This window comes from Telmatherina bonti (assembly GCF_933228915.1).
Source record: "Telmatherina bonti genome assembly, chromosome: 8".
Lineage (NCBI taxonomy): Eukaryota > Metazoa > Chordata > Actinopteri > Atheriniformes > Telmatherinidae > Telmatherina > Telmatherina bonti.
The window spans coordinates 13,335,871-13,362,051 of record NC_136626.1 but is presented as its reverse complement, the minus strand read 5'-3'; the positions used below and the strand labels follow the sequence as shown (position 1 = coordinate 13,362,051).

Below are 26,181 nucleotides of genomic sequence, written 5' to 3'. Positions count from 1 at the left end.
TTTTAAGATAAATTAAATTAAAAGAAAGTGATCATATGATTTGCAATTGTTCCTTATCTGGCCACCCATATTATTAGTGTGGGATATTCCAGATGAGACGCAACAACTTGAATGTATAAATGCTGATTATTCTTATAACAAACACTGAAAGGACCCTCATGTTTCAAAAGTTGCCAAACAAGAGAAAACAAATTTGTCACCATTGAGTATTTAACATAAAAATAAAGGCATTAATATCTTATTGGAGTTCCAGGCTGCAAGTGTTGATCTGAAGAGAATTGCCTAAGCTTGTGTGAAAAGAAACTAAAACAAAAGTTATCTAAAAATTAAAAAAAGAAAGAAAGAAAGAAAAGAGAAGAGAAGAAGGCTCCAAGGAAATAAAAAGTGTTTAAATTATTTAGAAAAGTGAGGCCATTTATGATATTTTAATGTTGTACACAATTTATATTTAATCATGTAACGTAGTCTTGTGTGTCTTGAAATGAATGTTTTGTGACGGCCATGTTCATAGATTTATGAGCCCAGATGTTTCATTTGGTTTTCCTGTTTGTAATTTAAACATGGTGTATTGTGGTGTACTTTGTGTTATGAAATTATTGAGGTTAGTCACTGTGAGACACTGTTTTAGAAGTGCTTCTGCTCTGTCAAGCGACGCTGAACGATACCCGGAAGTTATCAAAAATGTCTTCAAAATAAAGTTTTCACAAACCTGTAATGATGTTGAAGTTATTCAAGCGCCTGTCATCCACCATGACATCTGACTGGTTTGTGATTATCAGTTTATCAGTCTGGATCTGGAAGCCACACAGGGTTTTGAGTCTATCATTCTTCGCCACCTTTTATCTTCCATTTTGACACTAGCTGCTTGCCTATTACTACATGCTCATCTCAGTGACCTCTTTGTACAGCCTCCACTTCTGGTGTGATTATTGCCTATGTTCTCTTCTATTCTACCGTCATTTGGCAGAAACTTTTATCCAAAGCAACTTACAGGTGATAAATGACCAATTAACCATAGCAGTTACCTAACACATCTTGTGGGTGGGAGGAAGCCAGAGTACTCGAAGAGAACCCAGGCATATGAGAACATGCAAACTCCACACAAAAATGCAGCAGTTCAAACCTCCCCCAGACCCAGCAGCAACCATCTTGCTGTGAGGCTGCAATACTAATCACTACACCACCGTAATATGTGCTGCCTTTCAGGCCAGCCTTCTCTAGCAAATACTAGGATTTTTTTTTTTCGGCCAGTTCTTCAATCCAATCCACTTTATTTATAAAGCACACTTTTAAAATCAAAATGTCGCCAAAGTGCTGCTCGAAAATCACAAAATAAAAATAACATGAAATGGTAATGTCATTAAAATAATAAAAACAGGTAAAACAATTCAAAGTAAATAAATTCCCAATAAAATAATTAAAAGGAAAAATAAAACAGATAAAAGACACAGAGGACAACACAACTCACACGGCATTAAAAGCCAAAGAATAAAAATGGGCCTTTAGACAAGACTTAAAGCACTCCACTGTTGGGGCAGCTTGAACATGGAGCGGCAGAGAAGAATCCACTGACTTATTGAAGAAGTCAGAGGTACTTTATAGGTATCATCCATGATTATTTCACTCTCTCTTCATGCCAAGTTTCTCATCACTTTGGAGTTCATCACTGGAGGTCATATACCTGGTGTCCACCTGAATCATTGTTTTATCCTGGATAGTGGCTCAGATGTTCATTAGCCTCCAGCTTCCCTCCTTCCAATGTAAAAATATGTTGTAACTAATATATTTAAAAAAACAAGTGTACATTTGTGCTTAAACACAATAATGGCTAGAGTTTTTCTGTACGACCTGGTGTGCCCATTATTTTGAAAGTCTCGACCGGAAATGATTACCAGCCCAGTTAGCTTGACACTGGTATACTTTTCGTATCGTAGGGAGGAGTCGGGCATTAGTTTCTTTATTAAAGTGACATTTTTAATGAATTATATTAAAATTTTCAACATGCATTGCAGTTTGTATCCATAATGTAGGCAGTGAGTGTTGCTGACGCGAAGCTGTCGATCGATTATCAGATAATTTTCGGAGAAAGATCGAAGGAAACAGGAAGGAAGAACAAGTAAGTTCGGGAAAGTGGCTTTTAAACTGTGCCATTTCGTCTCAGATCACTGATTATGTTTCTGGTTGGTTTAAATGAAGCTGTGATGTAATTTAAGTGTGGATAAGGCGGGTGTGCCGCGTCGTGTTTAGGGTTTTTATCGCCGTTTTAAGCGCAACAAGTCCGGCCGAGTTAGCTGGTCGCGTCACGGACAAACTTCTCATGTGCCCCCCCCCCTCTGTTTAATCTCTGGCTTTCATCCTGGAAAATGAGCTGAAACATATAAATCCGCATTTTTATATAGATCTACTGTAGATATTTAAGAGAAAGGTCTGAATAATCGTTGTTTAGAGGCGACGTGGTTTGGTTCAGTCGCGGTGGAATTAGAGTCAGAAATAGGAAATGACTCAGACACCATGTTTCATTTTTAATCTTCCGAGCATTTCAGCTTCGACATTATACCCCTCATTTGTATTTTTAATCAACTTTCTACAGCAGCTGCATGCTTTAATATCAAGTTGAATGACAGTAATGATCGCCTCTGATCAATCAGAGGTGAATTTATGTTTCTGTGCTTAAAATTTATGCAAAGGAGTCCAGTTTTTATGTCCCTCCCCAAGTTGTGATATACATTTTAGGTCAGTATCAAGCTCAGAAGCAGATAAGAGGGTTACATTCAGCCAAATCCATGCATGATTGGTAAAATACTGGGACACTCGTGATTGTTGAGTATTATTCCAGCTTGTAAGAAGGTTTAGGTTTTGATACCTTTGAGATGAGTGGGAAGCCTTGCAAAAAAGGAATGATCATTCTTTATATAAATGACTATTAAGTCCTTTTTAGTGTGAGATTTGCATTTTTTATTACTCTCTTATAATGGTTGTTTGCCATTACTAGCTTTCATTTGAAATAATTTCACTTGTAGATTTTAATATTTAGCCAAAAAAAAAAAGGCTTATTTCTCCAATATTAGGCACAACAGAGAGAATGCTTTGCAGTGTAAATGTTCATTTGTTAAATAGTTTTTTATTTATTTATTTATTTTTTTAAACTACATGCAGGATTACAGGGTCCCACACTGACTCTAAGCACTTATCAAAAGCCTGCACAGCTTGTTAACACGCTGTTTTAATTGCTTCCATTTTAACAGTAAATAATTCACCAGAGGCATTCCAACAAGTCGCCCACAGCCAGCACATGCGACCATGTCCATGGCCCTGAAACAAGTCTTCAACAAAGACAGGACATTCCGGCCCAAGCGCAAGTTCGAGCCAGGAACGCAGCGTTTCGAGCTGCACAAGAAGGCTCAGGCATCTCTGAACGCTGGTCTGGACCTGAAGCAGGCTGTGCAGCTGCCCCATGGCGAGGACCTCAACGACTGGGTGGCCGTCCATGTGGTCGACTTCTTCAACCGCATCAACCTCATCTATGGCACAATCAGTGACTCATGCACTGATCAGACCTGCCCCGTCATGTCCGGGGGGCCTAAGTATGAATACCGCTGGCAAGATGAGCACAAGTACAAGAGGCCGACTGCTCTGTCAGCCCCCAAATACATGAGCCTGCTCATGGATTGGATCGAGGTACAAATCAACAATGAGAATATCTTCCCCACTAATGTCGGTAAGTGTGGACATTGGAACATATTTTGTCTTTTTGTTGTGTTCTCTCCTTTCTGGTGCAAGTCCAGCTGGAATCCTGCAAGGGATGTCATCGTTTCACTCATATCCATGTCAGGTTTTGCGTGAACCAAGACTCCATTTGTTCTTAACGTTCACAGACTGTAGGGCTAATACGAGCCACATATGAACCTTTTCAGTTCTGATTTGAAGTAGCTTGTTCTGTTTGAACAATATGTAAATTAGGGGTGGGAAAATCAAATAAAAAAATTGAATATCTGGATTTTTTTGCTTCACAATTTCAAAATCGATTTTTTTTTCAAATACATAAAAATAATTCATGATAAAATTTTTGTCATTTTTCTTATTTTTATTGATCTTTTTACTTGTCTTCTTGGGTATTATAGCAGCAGAATGATGGTCTGGCTACTGTGTTGTTTTTTTACCCAATTGAAATCAAGAAAAATGACAAGCAAAAAAAGGTTTTGAGATTTTTTTTTATTTTTTTTTTAATCTAAGAAAATCCGCAATATCAAAGAATTGTGAGAATCGCAATTTAAATTGAATCGGCACCCAAAAAAAATTTCAATCGAATCGGGACAAAAGCACATCGTCACAGCCCTAATTTAATTGCAGGTTTTCAAGTGTATATATATATATGATATAAAACAGAAATAAACGCTTTTTACTATCAATTTTTAACTTATTTGATAAGATCTCTATTATAAACCATGTACAATGAATAAAGAAGAGATGTTGAAGTTGTTTGGTTTTTATAGGATCAGAATCCACAAAGATAAAGAGTTGTAATATCCATTTTAAGCCAAATACAGTCAGAATGAGTGACATAGAAAAACAAAAGAAAATCCACTTAAAACATTGTGGATATATCATTCTGCAGAACGTAGGGATCTAAAATGTCAGGCTTCTATTTTACAGAACTTTTGCAAGGCCACATGTAAGATGGCCGGCGGCGTTGCACATTGCAAACATCACAGACTGGGTTAATCTGTTGCAATGGCATTTTTTGGTTGGATATTATCTGTGTAGATGTGTGTGCGCCCTGCGCTAGGGCTCAGCAGCTGACTTAACAACAGAAACATCCAAGCAATGGATTAAAAAATGGGTCACACGATGCTGCTAGAACAGACTCCTGAAATGTTGTTGTTAGGCCAGGCATAGCAGCACTCTAAATTAGTGGTTTGCTCAAAGCTGCAGTTTATCCCACAGACCAAGTCGTGTTGGTTTTCCATTTATGTGCAAGGTGACTCGGGATGGATCTTTTTAGCCAGCTGGTGTCCAGTCTGAGACGACAGGAAAGATTAGCACAGTGGATTTGAGCTCCCTTTCCATTAAATACACCAGTTTAAACCCGTTTGTTTCTTTCTGTCTGTGATGCAAATGTTTAAAAACATAGTCATGGACTGATTGCAGTTCTCTCCATCTGCTCGACTTCTAGGTACTCCCTTCCCTAAGAGCTTCATGCAGGTGGCTAAGAAGATTTTGTCACGTCTGTTCCGGGTGTTTGTCCACGTCTACATCCACCACTTTGACCGTGTGAGCCAGATGGGGGCCGAGGCTCATGTCAACACCTGCTACAAGCATTTCTATTACTTTGTCACTGAGTTCAACCTCACGGACCACAAAGAGCTGGAACCTCTGGTTAGTCAAACATATGGAGCTCTTACTGGTTTAAAGCAGGGATCCCCAACCCTGGTCCTCAAGGACTGGTGCCCTGCAGGTTTTCCAAGTGTTCCTGCTGGAACACACCTGACTCTGCACATGTCTGCTAAACACACAGTGATTTAAATCAGGTCTGGTGCAGCAGGCACACTTGGAAAACCTGCAGGACACCGGTCCTCCAGGACCTGGATTGGGGATCCCTGGTTTAAACAAACCTGAGAAAGTTCAAAGTCAAATTTCTTCAAATGACACATGTCCCTAGTGCTTTACAGTCACAATAAAACACAACAGTCATACAGTAAACCAATAAAAACAATACAATAAGAAATTATTAAATATACAACTGAAAACAATAAAACAAATAAAAACATAAGAGCCAGTCATTAATTATACTGATTGGTTCACCGGATAGAATCAATAAAAACATATATCTACTGTTTGGAGTTAATATAATGGTCCTAGATTAAGTTATATAAAATAATACCAACCAGTTAAATTAGCATAAACCCAAGTATATCAGCTGACTTCTTTATGTAATGTGCTACTTTCATTATTATTCTTATATGTATATATGTATATGTGCCTCCTAGTAGATGATTACTACATGGATGATTATCTTTCAGCTGACAAGTAATTTAACCCCAGCTGATGCAACAAGTTGCTTCTCATTTCTTAAACAGCCATGTGGGAAAACACATCCTGTGTTTGTGAAAAAATATGTTTTAAGTCTGTTTTATGAAGAGTCAAATCACTGGCACACATCAAGTTGAGAAAACATCTTTGGAAATTGCAGAAACTACTAAAATTGGGTGTAAGAACTGTCCAGCTTCAGTTAGGAAGTGCAAAGATTAGACTGGAGCACTGGAAGAAGATCATGTGGTCTGATGAGTCCAGCTTTACTGTTCCTGAGTGACGGGAGCATCAGGGTAAGAAGAGAGGGAGATTGGCAGCCAATTAGTTAATATACTGAATAAGCAGGTTATTCCATCGATGGATTTGTTTTCCCCCTGATGGCATGTGTGTATTCCAAGTTGACAATACCAGGATTCATTCATTGGCAGGATTCATGGGGCTCATGGGACTGAGAGACTGGTTCAGGCAGCAGGAGAAATTATTTTCATACATGGACACCACAGAGTCCAGACCTGAACCTGAGACTCTCTGACATGTGCTGGAGAAGCCTCTGTGCAGTGGTCGGAGTCTCCCATTGTCAATGCAACATCTCTGTTTAAAAAAAAAAAAAAAAAGAATGAAATGCTGGATGGAAATAAATATTTTGACATTTCAGAAGCCTAATGGAACAATGCCATAAGCTTCTTAATAAAATAAATAAAATTAATAATTTTTTATTATAATTGGAAAATGTACATTATTGGTTAAATTGCTAACACCATTTCTTCTGACACAAAGGAAGTTACCTTTTGTGATTTAATTGATTGACTGATCAGACTCGCTGTTATCGTTGCTTCCCAGCAGACAACGGGGGAAAATAGACCATTTATAATCTAATAAAAGGAAATAAGTAGTTAAAGAAAATAAGTGCTGCTCTCATGTCTGCATGTACGAATTAGAACAAAATCTGCTTTATGCAAAGTGCTTTTGTTGAATTTTTTCTAATTTATTATAATACTTTACTTTGCTGCTCTTTTTAAGTATAATATTTAATGCAAATGAAGATGAGACTCTCCACTCATGCAGGTGGGGGATGAAGAAGAGCTCTGGGGGACTTGGCAAACAGGTTGATTTGGCCATATTTGCTTCCAGAACTAATTTAATTTAATCACAAATGCAGTTCTGTCTGCTGATAAACAGCAAAGTCATTGTTATGTCATTTACTTATAATAAACCAGCGATTAACGGGGAGCTTGCCCATCTTGCATATACTGGCCGTTACATTAGTGGTTTATGGCCCGTCCTCCCTCTCAGCAACATGTTTAATGTGAAATGTTTATGTGCTGTGTACATGTTTGACATTTCTCAGATCTGAAAGGAGCTCTGATGAAATGCGCTCTGACCTTTTCATTGACCTATTTTCCCGCTTTGATGTCGAACTTTGCTGTCATGTGACCAGGGAAGCAATAGTTTTGTAAACTTGCCTTCACAACAGTTGTTTTCATGCGCTCTTATCTGGTCTTTTTTAAACCATCACTGTCCTCACTGTTCGAGTTTAGATGTGCAACAGAGCACTGTGTGTTTGAAATTAGATCATCTAAAGAGGCAAATGATGATGAGAGAAATGTCTTCCGTCGCCCACAATCCCCCACTTTGCTAACCTTAAACTTTTTATTGAAGAAACATTGTCATGAATGGGACTTTTCCTGCAGAACACAGCATTCAGATTAGATTGGTGAGGGTGTTGCATGTTTTCATGCTCCTGCAGCTCCTCGCTAACGTGTGTGTGTGTGTGTGTGTAGCATTCCCAGTCTGGTGGTGACATATGGGGTGTGATGAGGTAGATCCAGCCTGGCAAAGCCATGCAGTCTGATTCCTTGACAAGAAAAACACATTTTCTTCTCTAGCGCAGAAATTAGTTTTACCTTCTTATGCATATCATTTCTTTCCTCATAATGTTTTTTTTTTTTTTGTTAAATATTCCTGCTGCATTAAACTTCTGCTTTAACCTTCACTATCATAAATGCACCACAGTGGTAATATTTAGTACAGTGCTGCGGTCTTCGTGTGTAATTCACCATGCTGTTTGTGTGTTTTGCAGAAAGAGATGACCGCTCGGATGTGCCACTGAGAGACCTGTGGACACAGTGGACAGATGCATCCGTCCATCTGGAAGTCTGAATCGGAGAGTGAATAGAGCAAACAAATTCAGAGTCTATTTTTATATTTAAGTACTGTAATCTATTTTAGCCACATAGTGTAGATTTTAACTAGGAAGCTTGTCATGTGAGGCTTTCTGTTCCTTTTTTAAAAAAAAAAACATTTAAAAGCTTTTATCAGAGCACAGTATTAAGAGACGTATGTGATGTTTTTCTATTTTGTTTGAGCTTCAATCATTCCAGGATGCTATGATCTTTCTCTCTGTTTAAAATCATCTAAAATTAGTATGATTTCTTACTGTATGTCTTTACAAATTCCTTTGTTGCTACATTAAAATGAATCTTCACTCTTATAATTTGAATGTTTTCCTCTTTGAAGCCAGTGGTAATGCAGCGTAACATGATCAAAACCTTTTCTCAGATTGAATTTTTTTTTTTTTTTCCACAACTTGGCATCATTTAAACATTAACGTTGCTTGCAAATAAACGCAGTAATGACCTGCTGGTGACTCAGACATTATCAAGGCGGTGTTAAGTTACACTCTGGGTTTTGAGCCACCAGGCTGGTTCTCAGATGTCAAAGCCGCAGGTGTTGGTTTGGGAGGCTCATGGCAGTTGAAGGGCACACGAGATTTGAGCCTCACATGACAACACTGGGAGGGGAAGCGTGCTCTAAAGACGGCGTTCACAAATGCCCAGCAGGTGGCAACAGACACCCAAACCTCCCTGCTTGAAGGAAGTATTACTACCCTACAGTTACTGCTGTAGGTCTTATGAAATCTGTCCGGTGTACCAGTTAGAGTTGAGAAGTAGAGACCTGATTCAGGCTAAGCTGCTTATGTAAGAAACAGGCCAGACTGTACTGTGATGAATACAGAGGGAGGTTTGTTTTCAATGAACCCGGCTTTGGATGGTCAGGTCAACAACCGTTCTGCATGCATTTGAGGAGAAAACATTGTTGGGCAGCTTTAGTCCCAGTTATCACTTTTAATGGACTGGATTATGTAACTAATGAACTGTAATCTTGGACATAATGGACTTGCCAAAGAAAACACAATTATAAGACAACTTGTAGGGGATTTACTGTGTGTGCTACTGATGATACAAACATGACATATTTAGAGGACAAGAATCAGTGGCTACAATAACTCAGTTTGTTTTCAAGTTTTACATTAGATAAATGTATACATGTTATGGGACTTGTTGATGAGGTCATGATATATTGAATTATACTTAAAACATTTAAGTTCATGTATGAACATCAGATTCAGTCAGAGTTCAGTAAAATGAAGACCACTGTTCCAGATTACATCAGTAGTTAATGTAGTTTAACACATTTTCAACACTGAAAAGTGACATTTGTGGATATGCAGGTTGCAATGCATTCCCAGGTGTGTCACATGTCTGTAACTTCCATTGTGTCTGATGGCGACTTCAGCTGCAAACTCTTAACCTGAAGCCTCAGCAGCAGCTGTATGTCACAACACTTCACACATTCCCCCCCAAAAAACTGAACTCAGATTTGAAACAGGAGACATGTTATCACAGCACCTCTGCTTTAATATTTACAAGATTATTTGTTCCATGTACAACTGGAGCTTCCACAGAAACGTAGATCTATTCTGCATCTGATATAGACTGAGGTGGAAAATAATAAGTAGTCCAAATAAGTTACTTTCCACACCTATTTACCAGCCTGTCATCACATTCAGATGTCGGTTTTATTAGGTTTCATACGATGGTGGGAGATACTTTTACACAAATAGGTGTAAAATATTCAGAAATCCTACATTGTTTGAAAGAGAAAGTACGAAATTCTGCTTGTTTTTCAGACATGTTTTAAATTGTTAAAGACGATTGGCTCCTTGCCTAAAGCTGAGGGCCCCTCAGAAGGTCGGAGGAAAAATCTGAAGAAGTCACACTGATAAGTAGTTTAAAAAAGGTTGTGTGACATTTTTCTTTTAAATACTGGATCTTTTTTTTTTTTTGTCTCTTTGGGACTTTAAAGGTTATCTACAATTAAACCATCAAAGTTTAAAGGGGGGACTTCTTTGATAAAACTGCTTATTGCTTCCAGACATTTTAAATGTGAAAAGGAGCATCTGGACACAGGGTCAAACCACTGATATCTTCTAAGACCTGCATTTTATACACACATATGCTTAAAGTTATTCTGAATACATGTATAATGTGGAGTTTATGTACGTATCAAAGTATTTTTGGAAGGTAATTTTACATGGGTTGGTTGGGAAATGATCAAAATCTCCACCCCCTGTGTGCGATGACTGGTGTGGAAGCAGGGAGAGAGTTCCCATTGGGACATACACTTCAAAAATAACAAATCACTGACTGTTCTGCAGTGTGCATATGGCTCAGGGTTACTTCCAGTCACACCAACTGAACGCCGTGCCTTAAACTGCCTCTCTATCAGCATATTTACAGTTAAAATAAATAATTTCCCCCATTAACCGTCTTCATTTCCAGCTGGTAAAATATGAAGTTTAGCATGTTATTTCATGTGTGAAAGAAACAAAAACAAACATGGTGTAATAATCTGGTCCTGTAACATCATCCACTGAAATGACCTCACTGCAACCTGATCCTTTGACAGGATTGTCCCTCCTCTCCTTCTCCTGTAACACTGGTTTCCACTGAACACTCCACTGTGCTCTGGCAGCACGCATTATGCTTGTTACGTGTGAGATGAGCCCGCCTTTTGCTCTTCCCTCCCCCCTCTCTGTGTTTTTCCTCTGTTGGAATGTACCAGACTGTCTCGAAGGGCTCTGCAGTTGCAAGATGTGAAGGGAAGCACTGGCAAGAACAAGGGAGGAATTTCTGGCTGCAGCCAATCAAACTGAAGCTTGCCCAGCTCAGTTTTTATACAGCAACGTCTAGCTGTTGTTTTGATGGTACAGTGTGACCATTTGCACAGAGATGATGTGACTCAGCAAACGCTGAATTGCGCACACACCCTTAACGGTTCTGTGGCATGTGAATCAGATGCCTCATATCTGTGCAGCTTGTGAAAATGAAAATGTTCACAACTATAGATCCAGTAAGAAGCCAAATGATTTTGATAAGCTGCAGAAGACATTTGCTTTGGAGGTTGACTGATGATCAAAAGCATTAAAATATAAATTGTAAATATTTACTTTCCTTAAACTGTGATGGACTGGCGAGCTGTCCAGGGTGTACCCTGCCTTTTGCCCAAAGACTTCTGGGATAGGCTCCAGCTCCCCCCACGACCCTTCATTTGACTAAGTGGTTTATGATCATTCATGAATGAAATAATGAATACTTTACTTAAACTGAAATAAAAATCTTAACATCATCAGAAACATACATGGTGTAAAGATATGACAGACATAGAGATGGATGGAAAGTAAGAAGAATGTATACATGTTGATAATGGCCACATATAAATAATAGAAATGACTATCCAGCCTGAATAATCAATGGAAATAACCAGCATTTCATGTAGTGACTGAACAGATATTATTCTGTATTTCCTAATGTGAAAGAAGTGTCAGAGTCTTGGAAAACATTACTTATTTAAGGAAATAACATTTTGACATACATGGTTATGTAACAAGAACAAAGTACAAAAAAATAATACAAAGGGCTCCTAAAGAACAAAACTAGAACAAAACACACACTGCTGCAAAATCTTTGGCAGGTCCGTGTTAAAAGGCTTCTCAGACTCATGTCGGTGGTCCAAGAGGCTGTCTGATAAATTCTAAAACAGTTGTTGTTATGTCCCTCCCCATCTGGAAGCTACTTCCTTTTATGTATTTTCTACAGGGAGCGCTCCTCTAAGAAAGTGTAGTCAGCACTCCGGGACAGAGTGACCATCCAACTTGAGGAAAGAATGCAAATGACTGTAACAGTGTAGGACTGCTGGCTGAGTGAATCCCACAAATCTTGTTGGCCTTTCACAGTGTTATTTGTACATGTCTGATGTGAATTTTATGAATGTATTTGCACATGTGACTTCTGTGAACCTTTTCACTTGCACCTGCATGTTGCATTGTTTTATTTTTGTGGGAATATACTAGCAGAAATGCAGGTTCATATTATTATTTTCATAGTTGTGCATGCTATAAGCTTTGACTTTGGCTTAGTTTAGCTTTTTCCAAACCTATATTTTCAGCTCATTATATTTTGAACAATTTAGAAATTGTTTCTTATCTTTTTAAACAAATACAACAGTAAAGATTCACCACAATACCATGTCCGTTGATTGCACCAGGACATTGCAAGAAATGAGCGTCTAAACTGCAGTTACCATCGAAAACACAAGACATACAGCTCTGTTGTGTCATAGTCTGAAATACTCTTTTACTAAAAAAAAGAACACCCCCTTCTAAAGAATTTTGCATTTGAGAGTCTTTTAGATCAGAAATGGACTTGTTGTCATGTGAAGGTATTTATGTGTCAGCCCATTTCTCTCATTTGACCTGCTGTAACTCAGTCCCACCCCTTGCACTTCCCTCCTGGATCTTGTTTACCCACAAAAAGCCTCGACTACACTGTGTGCCCTTGGCTACTGAGCGAGCCAAAGGCTTGCCTAATGTTTGCTACCATCAGGTTTATGTTTTACGGGTGTAAGGTGAAAGGAGGCACAGGAGAGGCAGAGTCTCCGGTCATAAGACTGGAAGAAACTAATAACAAACCTTACATGGTTTTAACTAAGACACCCTTGATAAACAATACATCAATATTACACAAAGTAGGACTATAGACAGGGGTTATTTGCAAGATACGTAACAAAGAGAATTAAAGAGGACATACAGTTTGAAGAAACACATAATAAAGCATTTGGACTATTCTACCACACAGCGTGTGGTAGAATAAACAATTGTGTCTTATTTCATATATAAACAGATAATACAAATGTGAGGACAGCAAGCAAAAGCACTTATTTGATCTCTGGAAATACTGCATGAGCATGACATTTCTGCTGCAATCATGCTGTGGCATCTCACAACTGGCACATGGGTCAGGAACAACAGATCATTTCAGGAGAATCACAGTTCTTGGATCTTTTTCATTATCACAACCATGACACAATGTAACCACCTTTATCTGAACTATCTCCTTCCTCATCAGGCTTCAAAATATGCATTTTGCGTCACAAATGTAACAAAAGGTGGGGGCTGCAGCTGGTTTGTTTACAGACCTCACTAAAACTCAAGGAAATTCATATATTTGCATATGTCACATGCTCACACAGAAAATCAAGTCTTTGAAGAGAGAGAGAGAGAGAGAGAGAGAGAGAGAGAGAGAGAGAGAGAGAGAGAGAGAGAGTGAGCAAAAACTTAAACAGTCCAGTAATCACATGCAGCAGAAATGTACATTTTTATTGCAAAAGACTTTTCTTTCAATAAATTTCACTATGTTTTTTGCACTGGATTGCAAAGGAGAATTTTCATGTATGAATTTGAGTTTTTTTTTTTTTGTACAAGGGGAAATGTTCACTGGCAGAGCTCTCCAAAAGAGAGCATGTAATACTCTCCATTTGGACATAGCCATACATGCTCCGTTGTATCTGAATGAACAACAAGGCTTTATATATGTTATATGTACATTCACGACACACGCAACTGGTGAAATATTGTGCGGATGATTGCTCTCATTGTTTATGTCTAACAAAGCTTTGTCCCCCTTTTCCTTTGTGCATAAGGGTTCTCTGTCTTGTAGCAAGAACTGCAGAAACGTAGCCAGTGGATGCTGCTTATTAATTTTCAGTTTACATTTGTGAATCAAATCCGTCTAGATTTAACTGTTGTGGTCTGCATTAGCTGTAAGACTGTGCCAATTTGCACGTACTCATCATTTCCTTCCTCCCTACATCCCGTAGCGAGGCCTCTGCAACAGAGAACAAGTCACTGGTCGGGTTCCAATTCGCGTATAGCACTGATTTGTCTTTGGGATTTTATAAGTTACAAAATATAATTAAGATCTTTTTAGGTCATATAGATTAAATAAATATCAAAATTATATCTTATTCTGCGTTGTGTCCGCCAAGTTTGATGTTTTTATTATGCTTCTTTCCTTGAGAGGAGGCGATCACCACAAACACAAACGAATCGGAACCTTGCTACATGTCCATTTCTAGAAAGCACGTGATCCACCCAGACCGTGACGCAGCTCAGAGAAGGGGGCGGAGTCAGCGAGAGGTTATAAAAACACCCACGCTGTAGCTTTCCATCCACCTTCCACGCATAAACCATCAGACTAACCCCCCCTTCACCGCCCTCTGCGGCTGCTGAAGCAGCGGACGAAACAACGACGCCAACACTGGAGCGATAAAATCAACAACGGGGTAAGTCCAAGCTGCCAATGACCACTGAGTAAATATTTATGTGGAAATTGTAAGTATATGGCTCTTCTGGTGGCGCTAACCCAGTTAGAGAGTTATCAGCAACAAGTTTTCCTTTTTGTGGTTTAACGGTAAAGTTATGTCTGTTTTATCTGCACGCACTTGTCGGTTAACTTGCTGCTGAAGTGTTAGCTTAGCTTAGCGGATGTTAGCCTCTCTGCGGCCATTGCTGCTGCCTCTTTCACTGAAACGGCGTGTTTTCCAGACATACATTGTGGACTAATGTTTGCTTGGCTGTAGTATTACAGTACTATTTTATTTTGTCGGCTATTTTGCGTAATTGTCAAAATGTATGCAGCTGACCCTTTAAATGCAGTCAAACTAATGGGACACTAAAGCAAATGGCAGCTGCTGTTGTTAACATCCCATTAACATGTTAGAAATCTCAGCTAATTGACTGTTCGACATGCAAACACTTTTACTCATATTGTACACTTAATACATTTTCGTGATTCCCCCCCCCCCCCAACAGTTTAGATTGTAATGTTTGCGTTTGTTTTCCATAGGGCTCCCGTTTAAAACGCCACAGCTCGCCAACCAGCCAGCGCAGTGCCCACACTTGCGTCTCTCTGAAACGATTTGGTTTCAGAGTAGTGCAAATTGATAACCCAGACACCACTGCCGCCGCAGAGCCATCAGGAATAATCACCACAAAATGGTGCAAAATAAGATCACCGAAGTAACCGGATTCCACCGCTCTTTCAAGGTGAGCTTGGCGTTTGTGTGTTCAGGGAAGCTGTGGAGCTGCTGGATTCACGCCCTTTGGGAAGCGTGAAGCCCAGCCACGTTTGTCATCATGCATTAGTGGGAACCTTTACTATATATAAACGCATCTGTTGCCATCCTGCATCCTAATGCTGACATGCATATGGCCTGATGACACGTGCACGTGTAGCTGGTTAATGCCTGACTTGAAAAGAAGTAATATCAGACTGGTTGCTGACAATGATTTTGAGCAGTATCAACATTTGTATAATCGTACGATGGACTTTTATCTTTAAATGAACTTTGAGTTTATGAGTACAGAAAATGGGTTATTGATAGCTTTTATCAGTTTTTGAATGGAGCTAATTACCTGTAAGATTGCTTACCATAACAAGTATTTTTATTACTCCTTAGGGCCAGAATCCCTTTGAATCAGAGGACTTTACTAAGAATGGATCCCATCTTATTGATTCATCATTTGATTTTGGTTCCTCCCCAAGACACGGTAAGTGTTTTTAAACTTAAATGTTGCAAATAATTTGACTCAATGTATTTGGGAAAGCAGTGGGGGTTTTTTTTTCAGTGTGTCAAACTTATCCTGTATTTTTTTTCACCAATTGCATGTGCCATAGTCCATAGATTTGTACCCCAAAATTAGTTTTCTTTAAGCATGTTTGGGTTCTTCCTCACCAGTTCATCATAATTATGTTGCTATTTTTTTTTTTTTTAGACATGCCTTCCAGCCAGCCTATTGACATTCCTGATGCCAAGAAGAGAAACAAGAAGAAGAAGCGTTGCCGGGCAACTGACAGTTTCTCTGGACGATTTGAGGGTAAAAGCTTTTACCTCCAGTAACTTATTTGGTGCTGTTTTATATTTAGGGGAACAAAAGTAATGGTGTGTAACATTAATATAATTTGTTTTCATAACCTGTTCTTTTCAATACAGATGTCTACAGACTGCAAGAAGAGGTGCTAGGAGAGGGCGCTTATGCCAGAGTGCAAACATGCATCAATCTCATCACTAACAAAGAATATGCTGTTAAGGTAAGACACTGCCACATATAATACACAATTAAGTGCATTTATAAGGTTGTTGTTGTTGTTTGCCACGTGCCACTTCAGTCTGGAGTACACTTCCAGTGATGAATAAGATGTTAAAGCAATATGTTTGCATTATAACTTCCTCTTTATGTAGAGGGGGCCTGTGTATTTTAATGCTACTGAGAAGTGAATTGCAAGAATTAAGCCTGCTGGAGTGCAACAGTGTCCCTGTTGTTTTCTCTGAAGGACAGTTTATAGGAATCTCTAAAGTACTGGTCTCACATGTGTGGGACTTCTCTTCATTTTCCCCCCAAGACCAGGCACATGTAGCAATTGTCTTCAGGGTTGTCTTTGCACACATTTTTTTCATGTGCAACACTACCAGTTATTTGATACTTTTCCCCACTGTTTTTAGTTTGTGAGCCTATCAGAGCTGAGAGGGAAATACCCACCCCTCTTCTTTACTTTTATTGCCTATAGAGGACGCTCCTAGGGAGTGAGAACATGATGTACTGCTAACTGTGCCAAAACAAAACCCATAGAGGAAGGAGGGGCGAAGGCAGAGGGTTGTGACCCAGGGTGTTTACACTACTTTGTTCTCACTCAGCACAGTTTTGTTTTTTTTTCTTCAGGGGTGTGGACATGTGAGTACATGTCATAACTTATGTTAACTTCCTCTTTTTTATACTCATTTAATTCTTTCTTTTAAAAAAAACAAAACAAAAGCGGAAATGATAAAATACTTGTTATGACAGCAAAATTCTGTCAGATGAAGTTAAAATGACAGAAAACCTGAATCTTTGTACAAGTTTCTGTAGTTCTCATTAATACTTCAAAGGGACCATGCAGTGTTATTTCAGGTTGGTTTGGTAGATCTCTTGAAAGTTCTTTGAGAAGAAGCATTTAAGTTTGTAGTAGGGGGTCTTGTGAGTTGGGGGAGCTTCAGCTTACTCCCGCCAGATGTCCTGTCTCTCCCCTCCCCCTCCATACATGGTGATGTTGGGGGTGGGATGCATGGGTGGGCTACTCGTATTGCAGTTGCAACAAAAGACTGGGACCGAAGGACAAGCAGAAAGCTGAGCAGATACCACACAGAATTCCCTGTCAACACTATTTCTCAGTTCTGGATTGATGTATCGTCTGAAAATGGCTTTTTTTTTTTTTTTTCTCAAAGTACACCTCGTTTTGGGGAATTTATTAGTTTTACTTTTCTTTGATGAAAGTTTTGTTTTGACCAGGAGAAAGTTTGCTTTAAAAAAAAAAACAAAAACAAACAAAACTGTGGGGAGTGTTTGTCTTGCTGACTCAGGCTGGAACCGTGAACAGGCTTTGGACTGTTTATGGGCCTCTTGTCTGTACATTAATCCTCTACACACATTGCAACTGTGTCCCCACTGAGTTTCAATACCAGCTGTAATCCAGTTACCAGGAAGAGGGGCATCCACCGCCTCTCAATCACACAATAACCAACCGGGGCCGGAAAATTCAGGCCGGTTGCATTGGTGTCAGCAGTCTCTCTCTCGCCTTGGCAAAGTATCATGCAGCTGGTGGTCTCTGTGGCTTAGTTATTTTTAGATCATTTTATGTTGTTATCGTAAACAGATTGACTTTGACTTGTGGGATGTAAAGAAAACCCCTTGTGGCCCCTTAAGAGCCCTTAAGACCTGTATATGGGTCACTCATGAGTGGTGTGTGTATGTATATATAGAATATTTTTCCTTCTCCGTCTGGTCTTTCTGTGTTTTGCAAGCACTGGAAGTAGGTTAAACTATTTATGCAACAAAGTTATAGGACAGGGTAAGAATTATTTGTCAGGAAAAATGCAGGTGTGGTCTTGGAGGCAACTGATTATAGGCCATGGTGTATAGAACATATAGTCTTGGTTTTACTGTCTGCTCCTGTGTAAACATGGCATTGGGAGTGTTTTTGTGCTGCATTGAGAGGACAGACAGCATTCAATTTTTATTTGTACAGATGAATTTTTTACATTATCTGAAAACTGCATGTGGAAAATATAATTTCCTTTACCTTGTGTAGCTAAACCATAATGTTTTCTCTGTTGCAGATAATTGAAAAAAGACCAGGTCACAGCCGCAGCCGTGTCTTCCGCGAGGTCGAGATGCTCTACCAGTGCCAGGGTCACAGGTACTGTCCTGTCCTTATGATAAACATGATACTACTAGATGATACTGTAGGCTGAGTAGTCCAGATTGGGCTATTTATAAGATGCATTTCAGTAACTGCAGACATCTTCCAGGAATTGGGATCTTTTTAGATAGTCCTGGTTGTGAAGTAATACTTTTGAAACAGTGATGTTTGTTCAGGGTGCTGTTTGTTAAATTTCACCTTTATTCTGTAAGGCTCTTAATTTTTTTTAACCTGTTCTCTTAAAAAAAGACTGTTCTTTTCCTTCATCCCTTATTCATACTCTGTTGGGACCAACATGCCTGTAACCATTCCTCACAGTGCTTTTGTGTTTCCAGGAACATCCTGGAACTTGTGGAGTTTTTCGAGGAAGAAGACAAATTCTACCTGGTATTTGAAAAGCTTAGAGGAGGTAAGTGCAGCTGCTATATTCCTTCATTTTCATGCATTTCTCTGAAGCATTTATTTACATGCATTTTAGAAACATTAGCCAAGTTTGCTTTAAAAAAAAAAAAAAAAAGTCTTAACATTTTGCTTTCAGATTGAGATGATGTACTTTTGTCTTTTCTCCCCATTAGGGTCAGTTTTGGCGCAGATTCACAAGAGACAGCACTTCAGTGAGCAGGAAGCCAGTGTTGTTGTTCATGACATTGCCAGCGCTTTAGATTTTCTGCACAACAAGGGTAAGATGACTAACATATTGATAATAAATTTATGATTACCAAGGATGTATTTTGGTTCAATCAGTTATGAAAAGCCAGCCTTACTGAGCTAAAATTGTGCGTATTATTTGTTGCTCAAACTGATCAATGAACAAAAGTCCATATTTACATTTGCAGAAACAAGAAAAAGGCTTATCTGTACTTTAGATATATACTAAGAAATTCAGTCTGTCTCACAAAAATTACTGCTTTCTAAAAAAAAAATATATATATGTGTGTGTGTGTGTGTGTGTGTGTGTGTGTGTGTGTGTGTGTGTGTGTGTGTGTGTGTGTGTGTGTGTGTGTGTGTGTGTGTGTGTGTGTGTGTGTGTGTGTGTGTGTGTGTGTGTGTGTGTGTGTGTGTGTGTGTGTGTGTGTGTGTGTGTGTGTGTGTGTGTGTGTGTGTGTGTGTGTGTGTATATATATATGTATATATATGTATATAAAATATACCCTTTTTTTTTCCAGGAATGGCACATAGAGACCTGAAACCTGAGAACATTCTCTGTGAGACTGCAGACAAGGTGAGTTTACTGCCCTGGTGGTTCACATCATCCTGATGTTATAAGATTCTTTTACTTTAATGGCAATCTCCACTTCACATTTAATATTTCTGTTGAGCATTGTAAAGTTTTAATGACAAGAGATGTTAATCTTGGAAATGCTTTTTTTTTTTTTTTTTTTCTTTTGTAATTTAGATTTCCCCAGTCAAGATCTGTGACTTTGACTTGGGAAGTGGGATTAAGCTCAACAGTGACAGTTCTCCCATCTCCACCCCTGAACTCCTCACTCCTGTAAGTATTCATTTTCTGATTTTGTATAATTCCTTTATCCACTTTTATAAATGAGTCTCATAAAAGGGTAAAAACAGCAACTTTTTTTTTTTTTTTAAGCTGTTGCAGATCAAGGGGAAGAAAGGGGTCACATACAATGTAATTTGAGTCCTTGTGGATAAGAAGGGTGTTTATGCTGTTAAATGTCTGTTATCAAGTCCAGCTGACTGATTGTATGTAAGGCAATAGTCAATGGTGTTGGCTGAGGAATGGCTTCCTGATTGGAGGAGAGAAAGTTGCTTTGAGGTTAAGACAGTTCACTGTTGGGGAATTTGTGCCATTTCATGAAATCTACACATTTTCAAATTCCCATCTGTTGAAGCACATCATCATGTGGGGAAAAATATTTTCAAGTCAATGTCTTGTTGCTTATCAGTAGTAAATATTAAGCCCCATTTCTGACAAGGTTACGATTGTTTAAGCCTCATGCTGCCGTCACAGCCCAGATTTATAGCTCTGAACAGAGTCCAAAAGAGTAGAAAACATGCGTTGCAACATGTGGTCTGTTGGTTTTCTGTGCTGAATAGATGGTGCTGAGCAGGTGAAGGATATCCGATTAGCCTGTGGGAATGTGGCTTTGTGGGTGGGGGCTTCAAGACTTTCCATTTAACTCGTTTCTTTGCAAATATGATGGGAGTGAAAAGGCTCCTGAATTTGTCTGAAGTGGGATTAAATGTAGTTTAGTTTTTTGTAAAGCATTAGTTTTTTCAGAGACATAATCTGTCACAAATGTAGTCTTTAGCAAGACTTTGTATTTTAGAAAAAGTTCTTGTAAACTTGGAATATGATGCAGCAGAGAGGGTAATATGACTCTCTAGGCTGTGTCTTGTGGCATTTAGAAGTTATGGTGAAACCAACATGCAAACTGTCTGCACTGAGAGGGGAAACATTCTACTTTTGGCTCAGTCTGCGCCCAGTGGCCCCAACCACACTTGTGCTGGTGTGCATTTTCTTTTATTTTTTTTTTGTTTTTTTTAAATAATACAATGGCTGTGCAAAAGGCATGTTCTAGAAAATGTAGTCTCTCCCCCTACACCTAGCAACTGAGCTGTCATTGGCCAAACCAGTGGGAGGGGGAGGGAAGCTGGGAGGGACAAATATCTAGTCTGGTCATGCGCTCTGGCTTGTTTTTGTTGCATGGATCACAGGAACAATGTTATCTGATTTTCATCTTTCTCTGTTGGCACTTGCACCCCGTTTCCTTATCATTACATTCCTACAGTTGCTATTGCACAATATAAAGCAATCTTGCTTTTATTAACATATTGCTGCTTCCACTGAAACCTTTTCACTGTAAATGCATATTAAGACAGGAGGAACTTTTCTGGGGGCATAAATCCATTTTCTGTGATTGGAGTTCAGCACTCTTCCATCTGAGATGTTTAAGTGTTGAGGCCTTTCACCTGACTAGAACTGAAACCTGACGCTACACAGAAGCAGCTTAGGAAATTCAAGGAACTGCTTCTCTTATTTGTTAGTACAGGTTAAGGTGTAACCACATGACCGAACAGTTGTTCTTCCTCTAAGCCTCTGCTGATGATCCTGTCGTTTACAAACAGCAGAGGTGTGTCATCAGTGATGTTGGTATGGTCTGACTGATCACGTGGTTCAGGAAAGTCCCAGGTTGCAATTCCAGTGAACTCTTCTGTGAGGGTTGTTGCATCAGATGCAGAAAGAAAAAAATGTGAGTTCAGTTGTTCGCCATAGTGTCATGATTATTTCTCAGCTCCCCGACCAGCAGAAGATGCCAGCTGCCCTGAACTGGCCGTCTGTATCCTGACCAGTCGCCTTTAAACAGGATTGTTTAAAAATCAATTTTAAAGTAAAACTAGTTTTGTCTATAAGCCATCATACACCTGTGTAATAATAATATTCTTGGTGTCTCTTTATGAATTGCATTTATTAAACAGTATTTGCCCTGATTCTTGAGGGGGTGGGGGACCTGGAGCTGGGGGTTTGTCTGTATAAGAATTCACCAGAGACATGTTAATGTGGGGGTTGGGATGTTGACAGAAACGTCTTTGTCCAAAATGAGATTCCTGTGCAGTGAATTTCATTACATAAGGCAGTAGTGGGGTGGAGGTGGAGCTTGGAGACAGCTGGTACATGGCACTGGGACACAATGAATGCCTGCTCAGTCCAGACTTAAGGATGTGAGAAGAGTTGCAGCCCTGAACATAAATGTATATACTCCAGTTCATCATGTAAAAATATACATGCAGTACAAATCCTCTTTCCAAGTTTTGCTGTAACTGAGGAATGATCTGCTGAACTACTGACCTTCCGGTTTATTTCCCCAAGTTTAAAAAAAATAAAATAAAAAAAAATCAAATCCATTTGCATTTACAGGTTATGTAATTATCCAGGACTCAGCCCAGTCTCTGGCTCCACAGGACATCCAATCCTCTTTTCCCTGCTCAGCATTTGGCCTAGTTTTCTCCTTTGCTACATAACAAGACACTGTGGGATGTGGGTCTGTCCTTGCCCTCAGCCTATCCAGCATGACTTGTTTAGATTGGTTAAAGTGACTCACAATTGCTATCTTTTTACACTTAACCCTGCAATATCATGTTTCTACAAAGTATCCTCAATAGACTGTGTGAAAAATTGAGTAGCGAATTTTAAATAAGTCATTTATTGCAGATATAAGCATGTGACTGTCACACAGACTATCCACTCAGCTGGGGTATATATACGCCTGAGGCCTTAACACTGGCAACCACACGGTATCAGCTGAACAGTGCAGCAGCAGCTAAAATGATTGCTTCTTTGAGGTCTTTCCTGCTGCAGTTGCCTTTCTGCTATATATGATCCCTAGAGCTAAGAGATCTTGTCTTTTTTTTAGTGTGGCTCAGCAGAGTACATGGCACCTGAAGTAGTTGAGGCTTTCAGTGAAGAAGCAACAATTTACGACAAGCGCTGCGACCTGTGGAGCCTTGGAGTCATTCTCTACATCATGCTGAGTGGCTACCCACCTTTTGTCGGCCGCTGCGGGGGTGACTGTGGATGGGAGTTGGGAGAACCCTGCCACACCTGCCAGGTAACCCAAGACAAGACACTAAAAGGGGGGGGGAGACTGAGTTTTCTCTATTCAGACTGATAACTGATGGAAAAATTTGTCTTTTTCCAGAACACTTTGTTTGAAAGTATCCAGGAAGGAAAATACGAGTTCCCAGAGAAGGACTGGGCTCACATCTCCTCAAGTGCCAAAGACCTGATATCAAAACTTCTGGTTCGAGATGCCAAAAATCGCCTGAGTGCCAGCCAGGTGCTGCAGCATCCCTGGGTGCAAGGGGTAAGACTGACTCCATCAACACTTCACATGTCGTGCAGAGAAATATGGTAGTGTTGGAGGTTTAGGTTTTCTGTGTTCTAATCCACAAACTTCTTTACTTTTCAGGGTGCATCTGACACTTTATCAACATCTGTCCTGCATCAGAGGTATGAAAATATGTGACCTATAAAATATCTTCTTAATTACATTTAAAACTTTCACGCAATTTTTTTTTTTTTATTAAAAATAATTTTGACTGATTTTCTGTCCAACAGAACCAGCAGTACCAGGGATCTGACATTCTTCGCTGACAAAGCGATGGCTGTTAACCGGCAGCTGGCTGAACAGGATGGCATAGAAGAGCAACAGCAGCAGGAAATCCCGTTTGTTGTTACCGCCTCTGGCTCTTCTATCCGCCTCTCTCCTCCTTCCAACTCCAAGCTGGCCCGGCGCAGGCAGCGAAGCAGCCAGCCAAAAGGAGGGCCCGTTTCTGCCGCAGAGCTACGACAGCTTTTGGCCCCTCTGGTTATTGTTGGTGACTGTGCCTGAACTTTGTCAACCTGGAAATCTGATGCTCTCTTAAAAGTCAAGATCCAGATCAAAGACATGTCCTGAGACTTCCTCTCCCCACCTCCGGTCCCTTTCTCTGACTAGCTGGCCTTGGTTCCCCCTGCAATTCAGGCTTTAATGCCGCTGTAAAGGAAGATGCTGCTTGCAGCCTTCTCTCTAAATGCCTTCTGCCCTTTATGCAGCACTTCTCAAGCACATCAGCACAGGGCCTGCATAAAGAAAACACACAATGTGGACATTCAGGTGGAGGAGACGGGCCGATTAATTATTTGGGAGAATCCCCCCCGCCCCTTCTTCCATACAACCCAGTTCAGAAGTCAGAACATTTTTTTTCTTTGAACCTAAGCTCAGACACCAAAGGACAACCTGTTGTGCTGCTCCCATGTTACAACTGGATCCACTGTGAATTAAGTTATCTGGATTGTTCTCTTTGCCTGTATGTATATGCATGAATGGCCCATCTGCAGATACATACAAGCTTATGCAATATGCCACGATGAAGGCTGTTCTGTCTCTAAAGGATTTAGTATATGGGGTTGGAAGGGCTGTAAGCCAATGCTGTCTGTGCCTGGTGCAGTCCATTGTGTGGCTGGGGACTCCCTTAAAGATTTTGTTTTCCTACATTGAAGATTAATTCCTCACATCTGAGCCTCTTCTGTAAATGTCTGAGATGGCATGTGCACTCATCTAGCTTGGTGGCCATGCACTTAATGCTTAATGCTTCAAGAGCAAAGAATGTTCACCTGTGCCCGAAAAGCTATAACTTACCGTTTCATTATGACCATTAGTCAAATGATTAGTGGTTACAGCCGCCATACTGGAGACTGTAAACCTAATCTAAGGTTATCAAAAAAAAAAAAGATGATGTATAGCCACCCTACAGCAAAATTACGAGCTTGTATTTGTGGTTTTTGTACATAATTTGAAATGGTTAAAAAAATTGAAATAGGGTCAGTGTTACTTTCCTTATAAAGAACGTGGCATGTCCCCATGCAAGCTTTTTTTTTTTTCTACAGCTGAATTTGAATCATATGCCCTTGAATATTTTTCCATTAAAGAACTCCTGTAAAGGGGTTTGAAAAGCACATTTTCACCACTCTGACCAGAATGTTTTGTTGATCAAATACATTTAAGTTATTTACGTTTTTTTTTTTTTTTTTTTTTTTTTTTTTTGATATAATTATCTGGGGTGTTGCTTTTTTCTTTTTTTTTTTTCTCTCCACCTGCGTCCAATACATGTTTTGGAGACATTAAGGCACCCCTTTCAGAAAACATTTAATGAAACAGGTGACATTAAAAAAAAATAATAAAAAAAATTTTTTTTTTTTAAATTAAAAATGGGAAAACATTCCCCCCCAAAAAAAAAAAAAAAAAAACTCCAGACATTTTAGCTGTATTAAGTTTTTCACGTTTGAAAACTCCATATCTGTGTGCCACTTTTTACCCCATCCCTTTTTGTATGGCTGTTAATAAGCTTCCATTTTGTTTTGTTTCATGCAGGTGCTGTTCAGTTCAGGTGAAACACCAGATATTTTTCTTTTTAACTTTTTAAAAAAATTTTTTAAGTTCAGAGTATGTTATGTATGAGCTCAGATGTAAAGTTTGTTTAGTTGATATGGAGCGTTCATGCCCAGGGAAGGCAAGGTTTTAAGTTTTTTTTTTTTTTTTTTTTTTTTTTTTTTTTTTTTTTTTTAATTCATAAGAGTTGGCAATAATCTTTGTTCTTCAGATAAGTTAAAGCTCATTCTGTAACGGACAGGTAATGGACTGGTGATGAGGTCTCAGCACTGTAGCCATTTCACCAAAGAGGGTTCAAGTCATGACATTGAACATGTATTCCATCACCTAGCAGTGAGAAGTGGGGAATTTCTGATTGTCCATGTCCTGTTGCCCACACTGCAGTGACGGTACTCTGTAAATGGTGTCAAAGCGCACATAACGCTTAAAAAAAAAAAAAAGACACTGTAGTAGTTCTAAAAAAAAATACCTTTTCTACAGATGCATCATTATGGGGTTTTATGTCTTATAATAAGACTTACTTGAATTTGTGTATGCAGCTGTTTCTTCTCCAGTTTTGGAAACTACATTGCTATTGGTGATCTTAAAGCTGAGGATCAAGGCAATCTTGGGTGGGGTGGGGGGTGGGGGTTAAATAGCTATCCAGTTCAGTATTCTGCCTTTTTCTCCCTTTGAGCTTCTTACAAGTTAGTCCCTCCTTTCTGATAGGATTGGATTCTCGTAAACGCACAGACTTTGACCATACTCTAATATCCTGACAGGTATAGTAAGAGTTTCCTTGGTCATGACCATTTCTACTTTCTGTCAAATGGCAGTTTTGTCTCTTTTTTTTCTTCTTTTTT

At 39.4% G+C, this 26,181-nt stretch overlaps 2 protein-coding genes across 2 annotated transcripts; both read left to right on the top strand.

Moving 5' to 3' along the window:
• The first annotated feature begins 1,920 nt into the window (after window positions 1-1,920).
• mob3a (MOB kinase activator 3A) lies at window positions 1,921-8,513 on the top strand. The gene is made up of 4 exons (XM_079244673.1): window positions 1,921-2,116; window positions 3,246-3,718; window positions 5,174-5,376; window positions 8,111-8,513. Exons 2-4 carry the CDS (start codon window positions 3,301-3,303, stop codon window positions 8,138-8,140), a joined length of 651 nt encoding a protein of 216 aa, XP_079100799.1. The 5' UTR covers window positions 1,921-2,116; window positions 3,246-3,300; the 3' UTR covers window positions 8,141-8,513.
• Window positions 8,514-14,389: 5,876 nt separating this feature from the next.
• On the top strand, window positions 14,390-24,911 carry mknk2b (MAPK interacting serine/threonine kinase 2b). The gene is made up of 14 exons (XM_079245508.1): window positions 14,390-14,493; window positions 15,057-15,256; window positions 15,670-15,760; window positions 15,986-16,087; window positions 16,204-16,301; window positions 18,364-18,443; window positions 18,782-18,855; window positions 19,022-19,126; window positions 19,613-19,668; window positions 19,843-19,938; window positions 22,823-23,017; window positions 23,108-23,272; window positions 23,378-23,418; window positions 23,527-24,911. The coding sequence occupies exons 2-14, from the start codon at window positions 15,206-15,208 to the stop codon at window positions 23,798-23,800; spliced, it is 1,428 nt and encodes a 475-aa protein (XP_079101634.1). The 5' UTR covers window positions 14,390-14,493; window positions 15,057-15,205; the 3' UTR covers window positions 23,801-24,911.
• The last annotated feature ends 1,270 nt before the right edge of the window (window positions 24,912-26,181 follow it).